Source organism: Carettochelys insculpta, chromosome 3, assembly GCF_033958435.1.
Source record: "Carettochelys insculpta isolate YL-2023 chromosome 3, ASM3395843v1, whole genome shotgun sequence".
NCBI lineage: Eukaryota > Metazoa > Chordata > Testudines > Carettochelyidae > Carettochelys > Carettochelys insculpta.
In genome coordinates, this window is record NC_134139.1 from 190,476,360 (window position 1) to 190,497,780 (window position 21,421).

The 21,421-nt window shown below is 38.4% G+C and overlaps 1 protein-coding gene across 1 annotated transcript; it reads left to right on the forward strand.

Moving 5' to 3' along the window:
* Positions 1-3,231: 3,231 nt before the first annotated feature.
* TDRD15 (tudor domain containing 15) lies at positions 3,232-9,585 on the forward strand. The gene is made up of 2 exons (XM_074988987.1): positions 3,232-4,827; positions 4,885-9,585. Exons 1-2 carry the CDS (start codon positions 3,232-3,234, stop codon positions 9,583-9,585), a joined length of 6,297 nt encoding a protein of 2,098 aa, XP_074845088.1.
* The last annotated feature ends 11,836 nt before the right edge of the window (positions 9,586-21,421 follow it).

Here is a 21,421-nt window from a genome sequence, read left to right on the forward strand (position 1 = left end):
ACTAGAAAGTAGCCCATGACTTAAGTCTTTTTTCTAGATGACCAGAAGATTGTTAATGTAACGTTGCCCCCACCCCCAAAAGCTTCAGAAGTGATGTCAATTACAGGCTCAGAAGCTGAATTTCAGTACCACACAAGTGATCTGAAACTACAGTAAAGAATAGAATTATTAGATATATAAATGAACACATGTTGAGAGACAGTCGGTATAGATTCTGTAAAATGAAATCATGTTTCATCAGCCTTTTGGAGTTTTCTGAGTTGGTGAACAAGAATGTGAACAAGAGTAATACAATGGATATATGGTATGCTAGGACTTTCAGAAAGCCTTTGACAAGGTCCCTCATCAAAGGATCATAAGCAAATTAAGAATGACATGGGATGAAAGGTTGTGGATCAGTAATTGTTTAAAGGCTAAGAAATAAAAAGTAGGAAATGAATGGTTTTCACAGTGGAGAGAGGTAAATAGTGTAATCCGCCCTAAAATTTGTACCAGGACTTGCGCTATTCAGCATACTCCTAAGTGATCTGAAAGAAGGGGTGAATAATGAGGTGGCAAGTTTGCAATTGATACAAAATTCCTCAAGTTATTAAGAGTAAAACTTACTATGAAGGGGTCTCACAAAACTGGGTGAGTGGGCAACAAAATGTTATATGAGTTTGGGATTGATAAATGTGAAGTAATGTGCACTGGAAACCGTAATCCCAACTATATGTATAAAATGGCATGCTCTAAACTAGTTTTTATCCCTCAAAAAAGAGATCTTGGAGTCATTATGGTTAATTCTCTGAAAACATCCTCTCAGTAAACAGAAGGCTTCAAAAGAGCTAGCAGAATGTTTGGAACCACTAGAAAAGTGATAGTTAAGACAAAAATATCATGCCACCATAAAAATCTATGGTACATACAATTCTCTGTCACTGTCAACCCATGGAACTTTTTGCTGAGGATGCTGTGACCACCAGGAAAGTATAACAGGGTTTAAAAAAAATTGATAAATCAATGGAAGATAAATCTATAATGTCATTAGTTAGGGTGCTCTGTGTCCCTAAACCTCTCACTATCAGAAGCTAGGCCTCAATATCTCAATCTGAGATTGGCCACTATCAGGAGACAGCATGCAGGGCCAAATGAGTTACTGGTATAGGTATTCTTGTGTTCTTACATGACATTCCTCCATAAAGGCTAGAAATTCATTTTCTTTTTTTTTAATGTAAAACTTAGTTTCTCAGGAACTGTGTTTTTATCTGAGGGATTGATTCCTACCAATTTGCTCTTTGACAGCGGGCAAATGTATTTGACAGTGTGACTGTCAATTATTAACCAGAACATTATATTTAGTATGTAAATTTATAATGGTGTGGTGTGAAACTTCTGGACATGAAATTCAAAGAATGTGAAGTGAGGTCAGTTGCAGTAAATTTGAATAAAGGTCTAGTCAATCTGAACCTTGGAGACTTAGATAAATATAGGTGAAGACTTTTTGTTAAAAAGTGATGTGAAAATAGATTTTTTTTTTTTGTAATAAAATCCACTGTTATGGACAAGTAAGTACAATAAAAGGCATTATGCATATAATTAACATAAAATTTTTTTCTTCAGTAGAACTGTGAATTCCAGTTATTTCTCCAAACAGACGTGGAAGGTCCATTATAAAGACTAACACATTTGCAGTTCTGCTAAAAGCTATAATTCCTTCAAAAGAGGTGAGCATTACTGCACAGGGCCACAGATCAATCCTCCTGAAGGGGGAAGGAGAAGCACAGAGAGATGTGTCTTGGACACGCACATCTCTCAAATAAAAAGCAGTCCTCTAGCAATTTAGAGACTACAAATGTATTATATCATAAGCTTTTGTGGGTAAGACTCACTTTTTCAGATAATGTGAGTAGGAAACAAAAAGAGTCCAGGGGACAAGGAAAAGGGGAGGGGGGAAGGGTTACCTGCCATTAGTATGACCATTTGATGAAGCATGTAAGATTGGATGTGTCCCATTTGTGTGGATATCGAAGTCGTGGAAGTTGCCCTTGTCATGCATAAGATAGAGATTTTTTTTCTGTTCCAGTCATCTGAAGAAATGGGTCTTACACATGAAAGCTCTCGTGTCTAAGGTGCTACAGGATTTTGGGTTACTTGTGAAGCTACAGACTAACACAGCTACCTCTCTGAGATTGTCTCAAATAAAACTAATACCAGGAAGTGAAAGAGGATGAGGGACCCACACCTTAGTGACAATAAAAAATAATAAAATAAAATTTTAAAATAGAGAACTGAGTCTTTGCTGTTTTTCTTCTCAGCAGAGTCATATCTTCAGGTAAGATATCAGGTGTGTGGGGTTCAGCTCCTGAGTCCTATTGTTAAATTCCTAGAATGTCCCCAGATTACTTGCAGATTGAAAGGTGGTCCAGGATTAGTTGAGACAGCATGAATGGCAGAGAAATATCGCATCCACTTGTTTTGTGCAGAAATACTGAGTCTCCTATGTCCTTGTTTTGCAAACATGTCTACATAAACGGAATAGAGATGAAGGATACTTTGTGTATTTGAGGACCACCTTGGTTTGCTTTGCGTAAGGTGATAAAGCCAGTCAGAACGCTCAATACAGCAAACTCGCAATTTAACGGGTCCTGATTTAACTGACTGTGGAAATAACAGACATTATCCACCAGCCGCCACACACCCAAAATAAGTGCCCGTGACTCACCAGAGCCTCTGCCACTGCTGGACCCAGCAGGGCTGGAAAACCATAGCACTGAGCACACTGAGAGCTGTGGGAGGTGGAAGAGCCAGGCCAACATGCAGCTTCTCTCCCAATAATTGGGAGAGGGAGATGGAGAGGAGAAGGGAAGAGAAGAGAGGAGGCAGAGGAAAGGAGTGAGTGATGGGCTGGGAAGATTAGTCATACAGTGTAACTATACAGATTTAACAGACTTGCGGCATTAGTAGACATTCCTACCTCCTTGTTAGTCCGTTAAATCAAGGGTTTACTGTAGTAAGTTCAGGACACACTCTTTGTGTGTGAGGAGCACATGCAGATAGTATCTGAGGGAGACTGGTACCTGATGTAATCAGGGAAGTGGAAAAATTGGAATTATAATCAGTACAAAAATTATTGAACATTTTGTGGAAAGTACATACTGGATAGACATTGTTTAAGTTGAATACTGTTAATATAAAGGTTAATTGAAAACTGGATGATTAGCAAAATTTCCTATTCTTGTGTTGCAGACAATGGATTCTTTGTCTCCATCCCCAAAATTTTTAGACATGGATCTGAAAATAGCTCACATACAGTGCCACCCAAAGGAAGTGCTCGTGACATTTCAGGGAAAAAATAAGACACAAAGTGATTTTGATTACCACATATTGCAAAAGGAAATACAGCATGCGTCCAAAGTAAGGGACAGAGTTGGTGTTGGTGAGTTTTGTTTGGTGGAGGACGCAACTGGTGAATGGCATAGAGGAAGAATTCTGGAAAAGAGAGAAGAAATCTGTAAAGTGTTTCTCATAGACATTGGGGAAGTTCTAATGGTTAATGAAATACATGTTGCTTCTGCTTGTGGTGAATTGTTCCAGTTGCCCCCAAAGATGGTGTGTGGTGTTTTTGCAAACATACTTCCGCTTGGGGAAAATTGGGGACCAAAAGCTCGAAATTATTTTCTTTCTTTAATAGGATTACAGATTAAAGGTCATGTGCAAGCTATTTTACCATATCAATTGTTTCTCCTTGAAGTACCAAAAATCACTAGTGATATTCTTGGGCTGAAGTTAGGAAAACTTGTTGATGGAGATTCGTTTCGTCTTATTGTAGAAATGTTAAAGGAATTACCCCAAGAGCTTCTTTGCAAACAAATGCCAGATTTGCTGCAACAGAAATACAGAAGGCCAGAGACATCCTCTTTCAGCATTGCTGAAAATCTACCAATTCAGCCAGTTCTGGAGAGATTCCTGCCTTCTTTATCTATTGGCAGTATAGAGAAGGTAAAAATAACAGTTGCTATCAGTCCAACCAAATTTTACTGTCAGATACTAAAATGGCAGAAAGGACTAGAAGACTTGACTACAACAATGACTTTGCATTATGAAGCTGTCAGTAGGGAAAATACTTCCTCTTGTGATAGTTTTGGTGCTCTCTGTGCTGCAAAAAGAAAAGGACAGTGGCATCGAGGAGTGATACAGCAGCTCCTCTCTGGTGACCAAGTAAAGGTCTGGTTCATGGATTTTGGCAACAGCGAAGTTGTGCTTTCCAATCATGTTTTGAAACTTCAACCAGAATTCACTTCCTTACCAGTGATGTCCTTTCAGGGTGCGCTGTCGTGCTTCAGTGATCAGAGCAAAGCAGTGAGAAATTCTCAACTGAAAGAATTTAAACAGGCCTTGTTAGGGCAGAGTGCTGTGTATGCCAGCATTGATTTGTTCAATGCTGATGAGTGTTCATATTATGTTACATTATATAATCAGGAATCTGAAATTAATGCTAAATATCCACAACAGCATGGAGCTGAAGCAAGTTCCCTAGTTTCTGTTGCAGATATCACTAATACACTTGGAGACATCAGAGTTTATGAAGAGTTCTGTGTTTCACTTGAGAGCTGTGTTGGGCACACACAACAAGCAGGAAACTGCTTAATTGAACCGGACCCTTCTTTATCAATCTCTTGCAAAACGGTAGAAATGAAAATAGGTTCTGTTATCATTGCTTTTGTTGAGTATGTGTTGAATCCATCAAACTTCTGGATTCAGACTAATGATCACAACAGTGAGTTTCAAGCCTTGATGAAAAATATTGCAGAGGTGTACGCTAGATATGGAATTAATGATAGGATTGTTGAAAAACCGATGCCTGGGTTGCTCTGCTGTGCTCGTTATAGCAAAGACATGCAGTATTATCGGGGACTTATCACCGAAGTGGAAGGTGTAAACATTAATGTTTATTTTTTGGATTTTGGAAATACAGATACTGTACCATTTCATCATGTGAAAATCTTGCTTCCAGAGTTTTGTAAATTACCAGCACTTGCTGTACATTGTGCACTTGCTAATGCATTTCCCATTGAGGATGTATGGATTAAAAAAGAAACTGATTTCTTTAAAAAGATTGTGTTTGACAAACCACTCTTGCTTAATGTCATTGCAAAGCAAAATGGTAAGTACGTTGTTAATGCACAGATTATGGATGGCTTACAGCAAATAGATGTTGTCGTGCTTATGGTTCAAGCGGGATGTGCTGAGTACTGGGAAATGAAACCAGATTCCCTTTCAAAATTAGTGAAAAATTCTAAAGGCCTAAATTCCAAAGATAGTATAAAAAAATATATAAATACACGAGGTACATATGTTATACCTAAAAAGAAAGTATCCGCAATGACAAATATCTGTCAAAGCAAACAGTTGTTAAAAACGTCTTCTGCGGCAAGAGAGTCTCCTGAATCTTTTCCAAGATGGGAAAGTACTCTTTCTAAAAAGAATCATCTAATATCTGCGGGAAAAGATTCTGTGAGCTCTTACAAAGAGCTAACATTTAAACCAGGAGCAGTTCTTGATGTCATTTGTTGTCATATTGTTTCTCCATCTGATTTTTTATGTCAGTTGCAAAACAAATTACCAGAACTTAAGAATTTAATGGAGCAAATTCAGAGTTACTATGAAGTGCATACCAACCCCTATAAAACTGGGCACATTGCCTGTGTTGCTAAACATTCCAAGGATGGGAAGTGGTACAGAGCAGCTGTTCTGAAACAAGTATCCAAGAATGAAGTTGATGTTTTATTTGTAGACTATGGTAATCAGGAAAGAGTTTTTCTAAAGGATCTTCAAGCTGTTCTTCCAGATTTTTTAACTTTGGAAAGTCAAGCATTTAGATGTAGTCTAAAAAATATCAATGAATCTTCACTATTTTGCCCAGTCCTTTGGACTAAAGAGGCATGTAGAGATTTTGGAAACTTCATTTCTGCTTCCAGTGGGCTATTGACTTGTGTCATTTATGCTGTGGTTCTCATAAGGTCTAATTGCTTGTGTAACTTAGTTGATTTACAGAGTCCATCTATTGATGCACAGCAGTTTCTTATAGAGCATGGCCATGGCCAGTCCCAATTAATTAGACTGACAAAAGCACTTCAACCATCAGTTTCTTTATTTAGTTTTTGCTACTCATCTTTTAATATAGAAGTTGGAAGTGAAGAGAACATATATATAACGTATATATACAGCCCTGCAAAATTTTATTGCCAGCTTAATCGTAACACTGAAATTATAGATAAATTGATGAAAAAGATTGCAGAGATTAGTAACCTTCCAAAAAGCTCAGAATGTGATCTGAACAAAATGCGATTATGCTTAGCCAAATATTTTGGAGATGGTCTCTTTTACCGAGCTTTGGTTTCTTCCATGGGATCATCATCCTATTTACTAGCTTATTTTGTGGATTTTGGGAATAAACAGATGGTAGAGAGAGACAAATTGATGCCTATTCCAGACTATGCCAGGGATTTGCTATTGACACCCATGCAAGCCATTAAATGCTATATGTCTGATCTTAAACAGAGAGAAATTCCAGTAGAATTCAATAAATGGTTTGAGAAGAATTTCTTGGGTAAATCATTGAAGGCAGTAGTAGTATCCAGAGAGTCAGATGGCCAAATTGGTGTGGAGCTGTATGATGGCCCTATCCAGATAAATCAAGAAATTCTACAGTTGCTTCTTGAGAATGGGGAAAAGTACACAGAGGAATTGGAGATTACAAAAAGTTTTGCAGAACAATCTGTTAAAAATGTTAAGGTACAAAAAGCAAAACCTGAGCAAGATGGTAAGATAAAAGATGAAAATATTGAGAGACTTGTCTTGACAACTGCAATAACTCAAATACATGAGATATCTTTTCGTACTGGTGTTCAAGAGGATATTGAGGATAAAGGACAACCTTTGCCTGTTCCACAAAAATTGTACAATGCTCCCTTTGAACTGCCAACAATACATGGCAATAAAGAGCTAGTGTATAAAAATGTTGTGAAAGTGTCTTCAGAACACGCAGAGAAAAATGTGGATGGAAAATCTACTCCTGAATCCTTGCTTTGTCCTTTGTTCAATTTGCAGAAATTACCTGCAAACATTATGACTGAATATTGCACCAACCAACTAAGTCAGACAGGTCAGCAAGAAGGTGGAGTATATAGACCCAAATATATCAATCTTCTTCCTCCACGTAACATTGAGCTGAATTCTCAATTAGTAGGATACATTTCTAATATAAATAGCCCACATAGTTTCTATATTCAGCTTGCAGAGGATGAAAACACAATCATTCAACTTGCAGAAGAATTAAATGCAGGAAAAATACATGTAGACTGTGAAAATGATCTGAATGAACTTGTGGCAGGGGATCTTGTTTTAGCAGAATATGCAGTTGATTGTTTTTTATATAGAGCAGTTATTAAAACAGTTAGATCAAGAAAATTGTATGAGGTAGAATTCATTGATTATGGTAATACAGAAGTTGTGAGTCCATCAAAAATCTACAAAATTCAAGGCAAGTTCTTAACTTGGCCAAGGTTCAGTATCCATTGTTTCCTTAGTAGAGTAAAAAGTACTCATCCTGATGGAAGCTGGAGCAGTAGGGTTCTATCCTACTTTTACAGAAAAGTAAATAATAAAAAGATGTCTTGTGTGTTTTTGCAACAACATGAGAAACAGTGGGAGGTAGATATAATATGTGATGGAAAGTCTGTTAATGATTTAATGCGAAGATATGACAGCTTAGGGTCACAGAACATTCTAATGGTAAATATGGAAATTAATACAGAACAGGACATTTTAGTGATAAATGCAGATTCTGAAGATAAGGAACTAAGGAAGACGTCTAGAGATCGTGATAAACACAAGGCTATTGAGACTAGAAAAACCTCTGAAGTTCTCTCTAAAATCCCTAACCAAGATCTAAATCCTGGACAACTAGAAATGGCAAAAATAATTCATATTTCAAAATGTGGAAATTTTCACATAAAATTAATGAGAAATGTGCAAACATTTTCAGATTTAAATGTAATGGTTGCCAAAGAAGCAAAGCAAAATCGTTTGATTGCAGTAGAAAATATTCATGAAGGACTGGAGTGCTTGACAAAATCTAAAAAAACCTTGAAGTGGTACCGATCAGAAGTAATACAGCTTGTAAGTGAGGAAAAAATGCTAGTTTTCTTCATGGATAATGGTAAACATGAAATGGTATCATTACATAATACAAAAATTCTCAGTAATGAGATCAAGAATATTCCTAAACAAGCCATATCATGTAAATGGATTTGGATTGAAAATTTAGGTAATATGTCATATGACACTGTGGTAAATGCAGTTGGACATCATGAAATAAAACTTCTGTTTCTGAGATACTTGGAATCTTCTTGTATTTGGGAAGTAGATATCTTAGTAGATGAGATTCTGCTTTTGGAATATTTGAATCAGATTCCTGGGCATGGCAAAATCAACAAAATTAATTATTCACAAAGTACAAATAATGTGGGTTCTAATATGTATGTACGCTCATTTAGACTAAATTCAGTTACATGGATGTTCCTCCAAAATGGTAATAAGTACCCTGGATTTGCAACTACAGTTACTGATCCTTCAGATTTCTGTATTCAATTAGAAGATTTATTTGACACTATGAAGACCTTATTTTTGCTACTTTCTGACCTTCCCAGCAATTTGCCTACTATGCCACAGGACCTTGTGATTCCTGGCACAAGTTGTTTGGTCAAGTTTGGGTTGGAAGCACAGTGGAACAGAGTAGAAGTTTCTGAAGTTTCGAATCAATCTGTTTTTCTTACATTTATTGATTATGGCTTTCCTACGTGTATTCCCTACTCAGACATTGATAAACTGAAAGTTGTTCCAGAAGAACTTATTTGTTTACCACGGTTATCTTACTCTTGCTCCTTATCTGGTGTGATTCCTGCTACAGGGGAACACTGGACTGATGAAGCTAAGCTCTTGTTCCAGGAATTTCTAAGTAAACAAGACCTGATTTTCCAGTTTAAGCAATATGGTTCTGGAATGAAACTAGAGGTAGACATTTTGTGTGAGCAGAGTAATATAGCTGAGATTTTGGTTGCAGCTGGTCATGCTGTCTACAGCAAAAGTACATATTGCCTCTTTGGAATTGACACTACAAAACCAACTGAGCCATGTTCACAACTTCGAAGTAAAACACAACAGTCGTGTCTTCTGCAAATTCCTGAACAAAATCCTGGCTTTACTGAAAAAAGTTTTTTGGTAGCTGAAAAAGAGAGTGCACAGAGGCAAACACCAAATCGGCAACATAGAAATGTTGGTATGATTTCAAGAAGTAATTCTAGAAAACGATCCAGGAAGAAACCCAGTTCATATAGTAAAGGCAGAAATAGTGCAAAAGATGAAATTAAGTGTGACAAAAATGTATATATGCAATTTTCAGTTAAGAAATGTGACACCATTTTCGCAGAAGGACAGAATGAAGATCTTCTTCCAGAAACAGTGGCTGAAACATACGCCTCTGCTGATATGAACACCAGAATGCAGGAAATTAAGATTAGAGAAGAGAGGGCATCAAACTAGTGTTTCAGTAATAAGTAAGCTTCAGTTTTACAAGTACTTTTTTCAGGACATTAATAGAGATTGAACTTGAATCCGAGCACTGTGATATAAATTGGCAAGAGTTTTGTTACCTTTAGTTACATTTAAAAGCTTTTAGGTCTCACTGTAATTTCAGGTAGGCTTTACGCTGATTTGAAATCAGTGATTTCAGTGGAGTTACTTTCCATTGATGCCAATGCAAATTGTGGCCTTTGTTTCTGGTTTTATGTACCCAGAAAGGTTCATCACAAAAAGGTACTCAGCTAAATTATTTTTGTTATGAAGGAAAGGAACATGATTCTCATGACTGACGTCTAATTTCTAGAATAAGGATCACTATATATTGGCTTGACCCAAAACATCGACTTTGTCTGGCTTGGGATGAGGTCTCAAGAATAAGATGGTGCTATTTAGGGCAAAGCTTGAGTTGGGCGGCAGAGTGAATTTGCACCATGACATGAGGTTCTGCCTACTCAACAAAGGAACAAGAATTCTAACCTGGCCCTTTTGCCCTTGGGATGGGAGGCACAGTCCATACTCCCACTTCTCAGTGCACTGTATGCACACAAGGGTAGATGGAATCCAGTCTAATTACTATCTTGTATATATTGCCATGGATTTAGATTTTTTTTTTTCCTGTGGGAAAACTGGTAGTTTAAGAAAATTGTTTTGTAATATCAGTCGTCATGTGAAGATGCTGAAAATGCTTTACAAATCGACATTACCAGTAATATAACTTTGATAAAAACTGTGTGTGTTTTTTGTTTATTTGGGACTTTTTTTAATGAACATGTTCTGCTAACTCCGGAAGAGTTGAAGAGACTGCTCAAATTTTCCTTGTTACATTTGAACAGAGACACAGCATAGAGAACTTGTAAATTGTAAATGTTCTCACAGTTATGAGCCTATGAATATGATATAGATGAATGGAAAATATTTTTCATCCTTAATAAACATTTCAAATAGTGCAGCAGATTTATTATACATATGTAAGAGTTAAGAAATATATATAAAATATGGACTTGATGTTATGAAATATACCTAACTTCATTAAAAAATTAAATACTGGAATTTTACTGATTTTTTTTTTTTCTAGATGCTAAAGGATTGCATGCTGTCCAGGCACCTGAGATAAAGGGCATAAAAGCTTTTCATTACAGCCACTGAGATTTAACTTACCTTTTGATACCATTGGTAAACTATTCAAAATGAGTCTAAAATATTAAAATCTATTTCAGTGCTCAGATTAAACTACAATATTTTGTTGATATAAAAACAAAAATACAAAATTGAAATTCCCCATTGTTAGTTTATGTAGCATGACAAAATGCCAGTAGTGTTACATTGGAGTTATAAAATACTTTGCATTTGCTTGTGAAAATTTTAAATATTTTTGTCTTACAGTAACAGGTTTTATCATTACTTTATAGTCATAATTCATTTTGTATTATATTTATTAGCGTTAGAGAAATTAGGACACTTTTTAAGTTTTATCTTAACAAAATAAGCTAATGGAACTTCTTCAAGGCTTTCCAGCAAGTTCTGTATCCTTTGCATTAGTGATAATATGGACATTAATGAGGAGACATTTGAGAGGGGAGTTTATTCCTTTGACAAGTACCGTATAATGATGTGTGCATTATTGCTCAGGGAGATAATTACCTCTTGCTGATTTTTGTGCTCATTTCAGGCTGACAGGAGAACCAGGTTCCAAGGGAACTTGTGTTCATTCCCTTTAGCCGGCATAAACAGTGGGCTCTCCATTGAAGATCCATAAGGAAGAAGAGAGAACGTGGACATAGGGATTTCATGGGAGAGGAATTCTGACACATAAAGGGTTTTGGAAGTGACAGTAATTTGTTCCATATTTGAATGAAGAAGGAAATGTTGAAACATTGGTTAATGTGGTATTTCCAAAATATGCAAGCAAAAGATAAATCAGAAAATGAAATATTTAAAGCTAAAGATAAGATAAAACTCCTTAAACTGCCAGTTCTCAACATATGTTATACAATAAATGTTTGGGATACAGGTATCTTTTTCTGACAGTCCTACTGTGGGTTTGTTTTTTCTTACACATGACTAATACCCACATCGGAAGTAACAATACCTTTAATATGCTCCAGATGACATTAGCCAAAAGCTATAAAAGGGTGAGATAAATAGGCAATCAAGTCATTTGTGTCATTACAGAAAGTCACCTTTAGTCTTTTATTCATCTGAAACCTAGAAACAAGAATTAAAATATCTAGGATTATCCAGCCCACGTACGATAACTCAGAACACTGCAGTTAAACAAGGCAACAGTAGGGGAGGGGTGAGCAAACTTTTTACGTCAGGTCCCACTTTTTGTCTCTGCAATTAGCAGGCCTTTCTCCTGACCTGTCTAATGTGATCCAAACCAACAATTTTTGGTTATGTTCATATGTGGGGGGGAACCCTTTGGCACATCTAAGAAAATAAATATGAAGAATGTAGAAACTTTATCAGTCTGTGTATGTATATGTAAATACACAAAATAAAATTATTTAAACATTTTAAATGAGATGGATGAGCCTTGGACCTAGTAGCCAGTCATGCTGCACCCCTATTTTGAAATTTCATACTCCCCCGGAGGGGTCCCCAATTTGCTTACTGCTGTTGCAGAGACTGTCCAGTGCATATGGGAGAAGGACATTAGTGGCACATAATAGCATATACCACATCAGTGGATATGCATTGGAACCCATGACTGTATGGCTGAACTGGCTAGGTCCAGTGATGGTGTCTCTAGTACAGATATGTGGACAGAGTTGACAATGGGGTTTGTTGCATGTTAGTGTTTTTGTGGTATGGGGTGTGGCTGCTAATGAGTATTTTCTTGAGGTTGGGTGGGTGGCTGTGGGAAAGAGCAAACCCGTCTCCCCAGGTCTGTGAGCGTGAAGGGATCATGTTCCAGTGTAAGTCGTAGATTGTCAATGCTGTGCTGGAGAGTTTTAAGCTGTGGGGTATAAGTGATGAGACATGGTGTTACGTTGTTTTTCCTTCTTGGATTTACGATGTGTTCTGAGTACCTGTCAATGGTTTTAAACTTCCCTTGCTGGTTAGTTAAGTTTTACAAATCTTTGATAAAGATCTTGTAGGTTTTTTTTTTCTTGTCTCTGGTGGGATTGGAGCAGATATGGCTGTATCTTAGGATTTGAATATAGACGATGGATTGTTTGATATGTCTTGGAAGCTGGAGGTATGTAGGTAAGAATAGCAGTCAGTGGATTTCTGGTATAGAGTGGTATTCATTTGATCGTAGTTGATTTGTATTGTGTCCAGATCTTTTTCCTGGAGTGATCAAGGCAGAGATTGATGGTATGGTGGAAGTTACTGAAATCCCTGTGAAATTCTGCAAGGGCCTCCTTACCTTGTGTCCATATAATGATGCCAAGCAAATAGTGGAGAAGTGCTAGGGATACCTACTCTCTGGATCGTCACTTTGTGATGAATGGACTTGTGTGTTCTGGTGAACCTGAGAGCGATGCTATATGGAGTCTTGTACTCCTGGTGGGGTCAAGGGGGAGGGTCCAACAAAGAGTGATCCTAAAAGTCCTCAATGGCAGAACAGAGGATAGCAAAGATAATGCTACAATGGCTGCGAAGGCAGATGAAGGTTGCAGTGGACAGGAAATCCTAAGCGTCCTGGATCCTATGACATTGGAGTGGGGCCTTCTGTCTATCAAGGATAGTGTAGTGGCTTGAGTGAAATCATCCCCCCACATTAATAGAAGTTGTACACAGACATTTTTCTCTGTGCATTACTCTCCTAACCTTAAGTCTTATGGGGACTGGCAACAGGAGCAGTATTGTGAAATTGAAGCAGTGGATGTATGTATCAGTCGTTCTGTTTCAAGAATTGAGGTAGTAGAAAAGTACAGCTGCTGTATCCATGATTGAGCAGCCCTATTTAGGATCTGCTCTGCTTACCTCACATGGGGAGGGGGTGAGAAAAGGTGCCGTCAACATAGTCCACCTCAGCCCCCTGACAGTATAACTGCGTCCAGTGGGTTCCCCTCTATGCAGTCAAAATCAAAGGGTAAAATTTGGAACATGGACTATTTGGACTTTATTAGACACCCCAGACAGTGAGCAACCCTAAAGACGTGAAGCAATTATCGCCTCCAAACTGCAACAATTTGACATTGATATCGCTGCTCTGGCAGAAGCATGTAGACCAGAAGATGGGCAGCTAAGAGAAGAATGTAGAGGGTACACCTTTTTCTGGAAGGGAACCCCAAAGGAAGAAAAAACAAATTCATGGAGTAGGATTTGCCATCCAGAATGAACTGACAAAGATCATATCTGAAGTCCCTATCAGCATCAACGAGTGTCTCATGATTCTCTGCTTGAAGCTTGCCAAAAAACCGACAGCCAACTGTCGTCATCCGTGGTTATGCTGGAACTCTAGATCTGAAGATGACATCAAGGTGAAGTTTTGCACACAGTCCTGAAAGACATCCCCATGGGATGGGATTATTCTCTTGGGGGTTTTCAATGATAGAGTTGGAAGAGATGTGCACCTGTGGCAGACATCATTGGGAGAGAAGAAATTGGCAACAGCAACTCCAATGGAGTGTTCGTCCTTTTGAAATGTGTGGAACACAAACTTGTGGTCAGGAACACCCTCTTCTGCCAGAAAAACAAATTTAAGACATCATAGCAACATCTTCAGTAAAAGCACTGGCACAATTTTATTTGATCTATGATAGCAATTCAGATTCTCACCAAATGGAGAACTAAGAGGAAACTGATCTGACAAAAGATCAACATAGAAGGCTCGAAGGATCCCCTCAGACAAATTGACTTCCAGATAGTGCCCCAAAGTGAGCTGCTGACAGTACACCCTGAAGATGTGGAAGAACACCAGTGTCAGTTGAAGAATGTCATCATTGCAGCTTGTGAAGAAACCGTTGGCTACCTGTCCAGCAAGCATCAGGACTGGTTTGATGAGAAAAATGTGGAAATTGAATGCTTGATTGAGGTGAAAATGAAAGCCTTTAGGGTCTGGCAAGGTGACAAACAGCATATTGAGGACTGAAGGGCATGCCAGGGCCAAAGCAGAAGTCCAGCTTAAAGCAAGGACTCTCAAAATCCTATGTTGGACTGAAGGCATGAGAACTCCAGCATCTTGCAGATATCAATATTACAAGATGAATTATCACTCTGTCCTGGAAAGTGAAACAGCCGAGCTGGCTTTTATATTCAAATTCCGCACATTAACACATGGTTTAAATCGTGATGGGAACTTTCTGAGTCACTGTAAGGGCTCATCTTCATACTTGGCTCAATCTAATTCTTGACCTTCCCCTCCACCCCTCCACTCTCTAATTTGCTCACCTTGATTATCTTTTTCTGATTTGTCCTCCTTGCTTACTGTTTTTGGTTCTCTGTGCCTTAAATATTGAGTCTGTTCTGGTCTGGCTATGGTCTGAAGAAGCGGGTCTGTCCCACGAAAGCTCACCTAATAAACTATTTTGCTAGTCTTTAAAGTGCTACTTGACTGCTTGTTGTTTTGGTTGCCAAGATGGCGTTGCCACTAGTTCTTTGGTTCCCTTGACTGCAGGATGCTATTCTAAGAAAAACTGATAAGAAGAGATGGAGTCCATGTACTGAAGAATGGGAAGAGAGTATTTGGACACAAACTGGCTAATCTAGTGAGGAGGGCTTTAAACTAGGTTTAATATGGGCAGGTGATCATAGACCACAGGTAAGTAAAAAATGCAGATACCTGAAATATGGATCACAAATTGGGGTTGGGGGGAGCATGGGCTGCAATAGCAAACATAGATACAAGATAGAACTGTGGGGGGGACATCAAAACAGTCTTAGTCATCTCTATAGTTATGCAAGAAGTACAAGAAATAAGCAGGAAGAACTTAAAATGCTAGTAAATAAACACAACTATGATGTAGTTGGAAGTGCAGAGTCCTGTTGGGATAATACACAACTGGCATAGCGATAGAGAGTATCTTATCTAGCACATTTTTGATTCATGATGAGATGTATGACACTGTTGATTTAGGCATGTTGAATAGTAACAGAGATGAGTTGTGCTAGTCTATATACTATGATTTAGACATGCTTGGTAGTTCATGTGTAATAATACTGCCATCTAGTGGCTCTAAGAACATGAAGTAAACCTTAATAGTGTGGCTTATGTGATTTTTTTGGTGTGCTGATTTTTTCTGCTTTTCTTAGGTAGATTTTGAATTCTATTCACTTTTTCTCTGTGGTGTTGGAAAACGGTGACATTGTGATGAAGAAGGAATGTAAGTGGAAAATCAAATCCCTTACAGACAGGTCGACCATTATGAAAGAACAATTAAAATGCAAATTATAAAACAAAGAAGATATTTGAATTAAAGCAAAAAACAAAGTTTGTGCCCTGAGAATTTGTCTTTCTTACTTTACAACAGACAAGAACAAATGATAGAGTGAGCTTGAGTGTTGGGGTGTTCCCAAAAAAGGGAAAATGCGAGGAATCTAGAGACTTTTAAGATTTGCAGTTATATTCACTAATTGAGAAAAGGTGGCTTACAAAATGTTTTGATTCCCATATACATACACAGAGGGGATGGAATTTTCAAAAAAACCTTGACTGACAACTGGCTTTCAATGGGATTTATGTTCCTAAGTTCTTAAGGTGCTTTTGAAAAATGTCATCCTCAGTTATTTCATTCCAGGAGGTATGTATGTCCAATATAATATATGTGACCGTAATTGTTCTCCAAAACCATCAGTGTGCTAATGTGTTAAGAGAGAAAAAAATAACTTCCAGATTTTGGATATGAACTTGTGGTATTTACCCAATTGACTTTTAAAGAAATTTGGTTTCAGTTAAGACCATAGGACCAAAATCTAGTTGCTGAAAGTTGGGGGGCACAATTTATTTAGCTTCCACAACAGTTTGAGCTATGTGCTTTCAGGTATGCTTACCCTCTTAACTCTTTCTTGCCCCACCCTGCAGTGGCCATCTGTTGGCTGCTGCCTCTCTTTCTCCATGGCCACATCTCCTAGCTTACTGGTTTAGCAGCCTCTGTACGGGGGAGAGGCCCTGATGTCACCATGTGACTAATCCAGGGCCATAAAACACTGGTAAAAAAACTTGGGGGAAAATGTGATGCCAAGAGCCACCATGCATTCTGTTGCTCCTGCCCACCAGGGACAGATTGTTGTGGCTTCAGTCCAGCAGGGCGTACTTGCCAAGGCACAAGGCACCCTCAGTAGTGGGACTGGAGTACCAATCCCAATAGTGTGTGGCTAGCTCTCAGACTTGTAAAGATTTGTCATATGTGATTTGGGTCACTTAAGTTCAGGCATTCCAATATAGAATCATTCTCATGCTTGTGCTCTCTTTGCTGGAGACTCTTCTACTATTTATCTATAGTGGAATAGCTTCAACAGGAGAGACTGAGGGAGGCCCATATTGGAATATTCCACGGACCAGTGCAATTTTCTGAGCAGTGGGAGGCCTACGTGGTCGTTTCCCTTCTCAGCAGAGGGAGGGCCAAACTGAAATTAGTTCTCATACCAAGATTACTGCTGTTATGAGTGGTACATGCAGTGGGTGGTGCCATTTTTCATGGAGTTTCCTAGAAACTGTTTAGGTGCCAAAGTTCCGCAGCTGTTTTGTGTGACCTTTTCTTGTGGGGCTTAACCTGCTATGTAATATGTTGTGCTGGACGCCTAGAGTGGAGCAATAGTATGTGTGTTCAGAAGCAAAAAATATAGGCACTTAGGGTTTCAGGAATAGTGGTGCCTGATCCTGGGATTTAGATGCCTCAACCATAACTAGTTCCATAAATCCACTTTTGAATCTATCAAGGCCAATATATAAACTTACATACAACCCTTTTTAATAATAGGATTGTGGCTTTGACTATCAATAATGACCTTGTAAAACTTTTAGTCTGTTTTTAGGAAGGCTTATTGTCCCTCCCATGCCTAAATTAGAGCCTCGGGTGATTTGCTGTTGTCTTGGTTAGGGGTATGTGTGTGAAAGAGAGAGAGAGACTAAAAAGAAGATTGGGCCTATTTTGCTCTCTTCTCTTTTTTAAAGGAAATATTGTCCTAATGGGATCCTCTGCTTCAAGAATATACAGTTGGCTCCAGCAAGCTCTTCTTTACCTTTGGCAGGGCTGCCCAGAAGCACAGCTCTTGACCTAAATTCTAGTGAAACAGCATTAGCAAAGTCTTGGGAAAGGTCTGGAGTTGATCATTTCATCAACAGCTGTTTCAGGTAGTGAGTATTTTGTTGCTTTTTCCTTCAGGACCCTTTTTAGAGAGTTTTTGGTTGAGCTTGACTTGCTTGGACTAAATTGGTTAGTGGCAAATATCCATTTCTTATTTGACTAGCCATAACAATATAATGCTAATTGGCACAATGAGTCAGCAATGATAGATTAAACCAAAACAGTCTTCTTACAATCCCTTTTTAAAAACGATCTAAAGCCCCCCACCAAGCTCATTTCCTAACTTTCCCCTAATCTACAGTTCTTTAAAAGCACTTTTTTTTTCCCTCCTAGCATGCCTCTCTAGAGATGAAGGTAGGGACTGGAAGTCTAAGATGTGGCTTAGCCAAACAGCTGCATCCTTACAGGGTCCATTTGTAAAATGTTTCTGCTTGTTGCATTTCCTTCCATTTTAGCTCGTAAATATTTTTAAATCCTGTAATATTTTTCCTGCTCACTTCTTCTCTCCAACAAATCTTCTTTTCTTGTATTCAAGGAAAGTCTCATTCTCAAATACAAATTAAAGGAGAAATGGGATTTAAGGGCTTGGAGACGAATCTTATCTGTCTCCCTTGTGGTAAAACCTAGTTCTTGGTTGGGTCACTTCTTGCACTGATATTTTAGCTGATCTGGGAATATAAAGAGAAGAGTTTGCTCTCCAGAACTCCTATTCTGGAAACATTCACCAGTATTAAATTCCTTTTTAAAAAAGAAAAACTTCTTTAAATAATGGAAACTCATTAATATAGGTAAAGTATTTAAAAATATTTATTGCATTTCAAATAAGTTTTTGTTGCATGAAATGTAATGTAATTTTTATAATGGGAGGAAATAGAAACTAATCTAAACTTCCTGGAAATGAGGGTCTATTAGAATTTAGAATAAGATCCCAAGGGAAGCTGTGGAAGCCTCATTATGTGACTTATTTAAAACTAGATTAGACTAAGTGCATGCCGGGAATAACCATGGGCTGATCTGTGGCAGCATAGCTGACTTCAGAGGTGTATTTTTGCTTCCGATTGCTTCTACTGAGCAACTCTGAGAAAATCTTCATGACTGAGAAAATCTCCATGGTTCTTTTTGCCTAGTGAATGACAACTGTGCTGATGTGGGGCATAATGCTTTGGGTCTTAGCTTTATGAGAGATGCATGACTATCACGAATTTTCAGAATTTTTGGTGGACTTCGTGTGTCATAAAGTTGACAGAAGTAGCTTGGAGAGACATCTTTGAATACCGAGATGTTTTATCTTCATGCTATTGAACTAAAGCAAGATAGGATTTTAGTTGGACTGGGACTCCTACTTCACAGTTTGTTTAAACTTGTTATTACTAAAGGGCCAGTTTCAGTTGGCCACTCCTATGTCTTGCTTGAACACTCTGGGAGGAAAAATTTGCTAAGAGTACTGTGATGTTACCCAGGGTACAATCTGGACTGATGGACAATTAATTGTGTTCCCTCACTTTTCCAATCTTGGACACTTTTACATTGCTTACTTGTGTGAGCAACCATGCCAGGTGTGCTCACACTCAGCCTCCAGCATGTAAATCAATCTCTGCTATACTGTAAAAAGTCTTGTGGCATCTTGTTGTTCTCAAAGCTACAGACTAACACGGCTACCTCTCTGATACTCTGCTATACTGGGTGAGTCCTGTAGCCAGCCATAGAGGGATTACTCCGCAGAACAACACCAGCAAACATCCAGTCCCAATCTTCTTCCGAGATATATTTACCTTGTGCTCACCAGCACTCTCCTGAACTACACAAAAACTCATAAATTCACTCATTTCATGAACAGAAAAATTATATGTGAAAATCCTGTTAACTACATAAAGATAGATTTTAAGTGATCACAGTCAGTCAGAATTGGTTACAAAGAAATAAGAACTACTGCACAATTTACAAAGCTTTTGAATTCAAAGCAAAATTACCTCACTCCAGCTTTCAACACTCTTACTGGCTGCATCAATCAGTGAGGATCTCTCCTTCATTTCAATGCTGCTTCTATTTAAGTGTTGTTGATGTCATTGGTAGAGAGAGGAGAGATTATTCAGGGCATGTATTGTCTCTTACTGCACAAGAATCATCTCCAGCAGATATTCAAGAGACAATGTTTGGACAGGGACTTCAACCTGCTCTTTTGTCAACATAGATGTTTGTCCGCACCTTCTCTCCTTGAAGAGTGGCCACTTAGTCAGGTCATAATCCATTTGATCTCATTACCATCTGGCTTGAGGCACTGGCTAGCCTGTTCCCTCTGGAGTACTGGGTTACTGCCCTCCAGAGCATGTTGGATCATGCCTAATAAGTACAACACAGTAGAATGTTATAACTTTATATGCAGTGTTGCCATGTGTCATTTACAAGAACATTAATGGTATGTGAATTACGTGGGTTTTCAGATAATATGTCCTAAAATGGGTCTGCAAGCTACTGCTCTTCAGCCATGTGTGGATCTTTAAGGATTTCTTTATGGCTCCCAACGCTACAATTGCAAACTAAAAAAACAAAAATACAAAAAAAAAAAAAACCCTTCTGATGATTTTTGATATTTTGGTGAACATCTAAAAGCTGAACAATGAACAGCTGATATCTATATAGCAAACAATGTGATTGCAAAACGTTGGAAAACTTCCCCCTTTAATAGGTGCAGTGCATTGTGGGTTATGTGTGTGTGAAGTACTTAAATTAGGGTTTACAAAAATATGGTTTGACATTTAGTAAGGACTGTCTCATATTCACATGCATTGTATGTCTTGAATTACAGATTTTTATTTTACCTAATTGGGGGTGGGGGGAATAAAAGGTGGTTCTTGCTCTGTTGGTTGGTGACTCCTGTCCTAAGACATACTTTGTACAAGATTTACCATAATCCAATGTAAAATGGGTGGAGATAGGAGTGCAGACTGTAACAAGTACATGTTTGTTGTATCTGGCTAAAAGTGAAAGCCAACTTACTCCTGGTTTCCCTGTTGGTGTTTGTTTCTGGAGGGGAGGGGCGGGGGGTGTGGAGACTGTAAACAGGTGTAATAGCAGCTTTTAATTGCTTAGGCTTGTCTACACTACCACCTTTCTTTGAAGGAACGATGGTAATTAAGGTGTTGAGAGTTTACTGATGAAGTGCTGCCATGCATAGGCAGCACTTCATTAAGCAAATCTCCCCCACCCCCTTAGCCTGCTGGTACTTCCAAGTGCTGGGGTAACTTCCAAGTCCCCTTACTCCTCAACATTTTGAGTTTAAAACTTCGAAGTTGCCACTGGGGGAGGGAATTTGCTTTATGGAAGTGCTGCCTGTGCGTGGCAGCACTTCATTTATAAACTCCCAACACCCTAATTACCTTCCCTCCTTCAAAGGAAGGTGGTAGTGTAGACACAACCTTGTGTTTCTAAGTTTAGAGTAGTATGAAAACATGGTCTCATTAATTGTGTGAGGCACATCTTAAAACAGGGACCACAGTCTTTCCCAAGCTGCTTGTGACCTGCACCTCTCCAGAAAGGATCATGAACTGTTTGCTTTTCTTCCCTGAGGTGGGAGCCCATTCCAATTTGTGGAATGGACA

Bases quoted from the DNA above. Each gene is read 5' to 3' on its own strand.
- TDRD15 (XM_074988987.1), top strand. From the start codon at position 3,232: ATGGATTCTTTGTCTCCATCCCCAAAATTTTTAGACATGGATCTGAAA. The intron at 4,828-4,884 runs GTTGAAAAACCG...AAAGACATGCAG, and splicing joins ATGGAATTAATGATAGGATT to TATTATCGGGGACTTATCAC.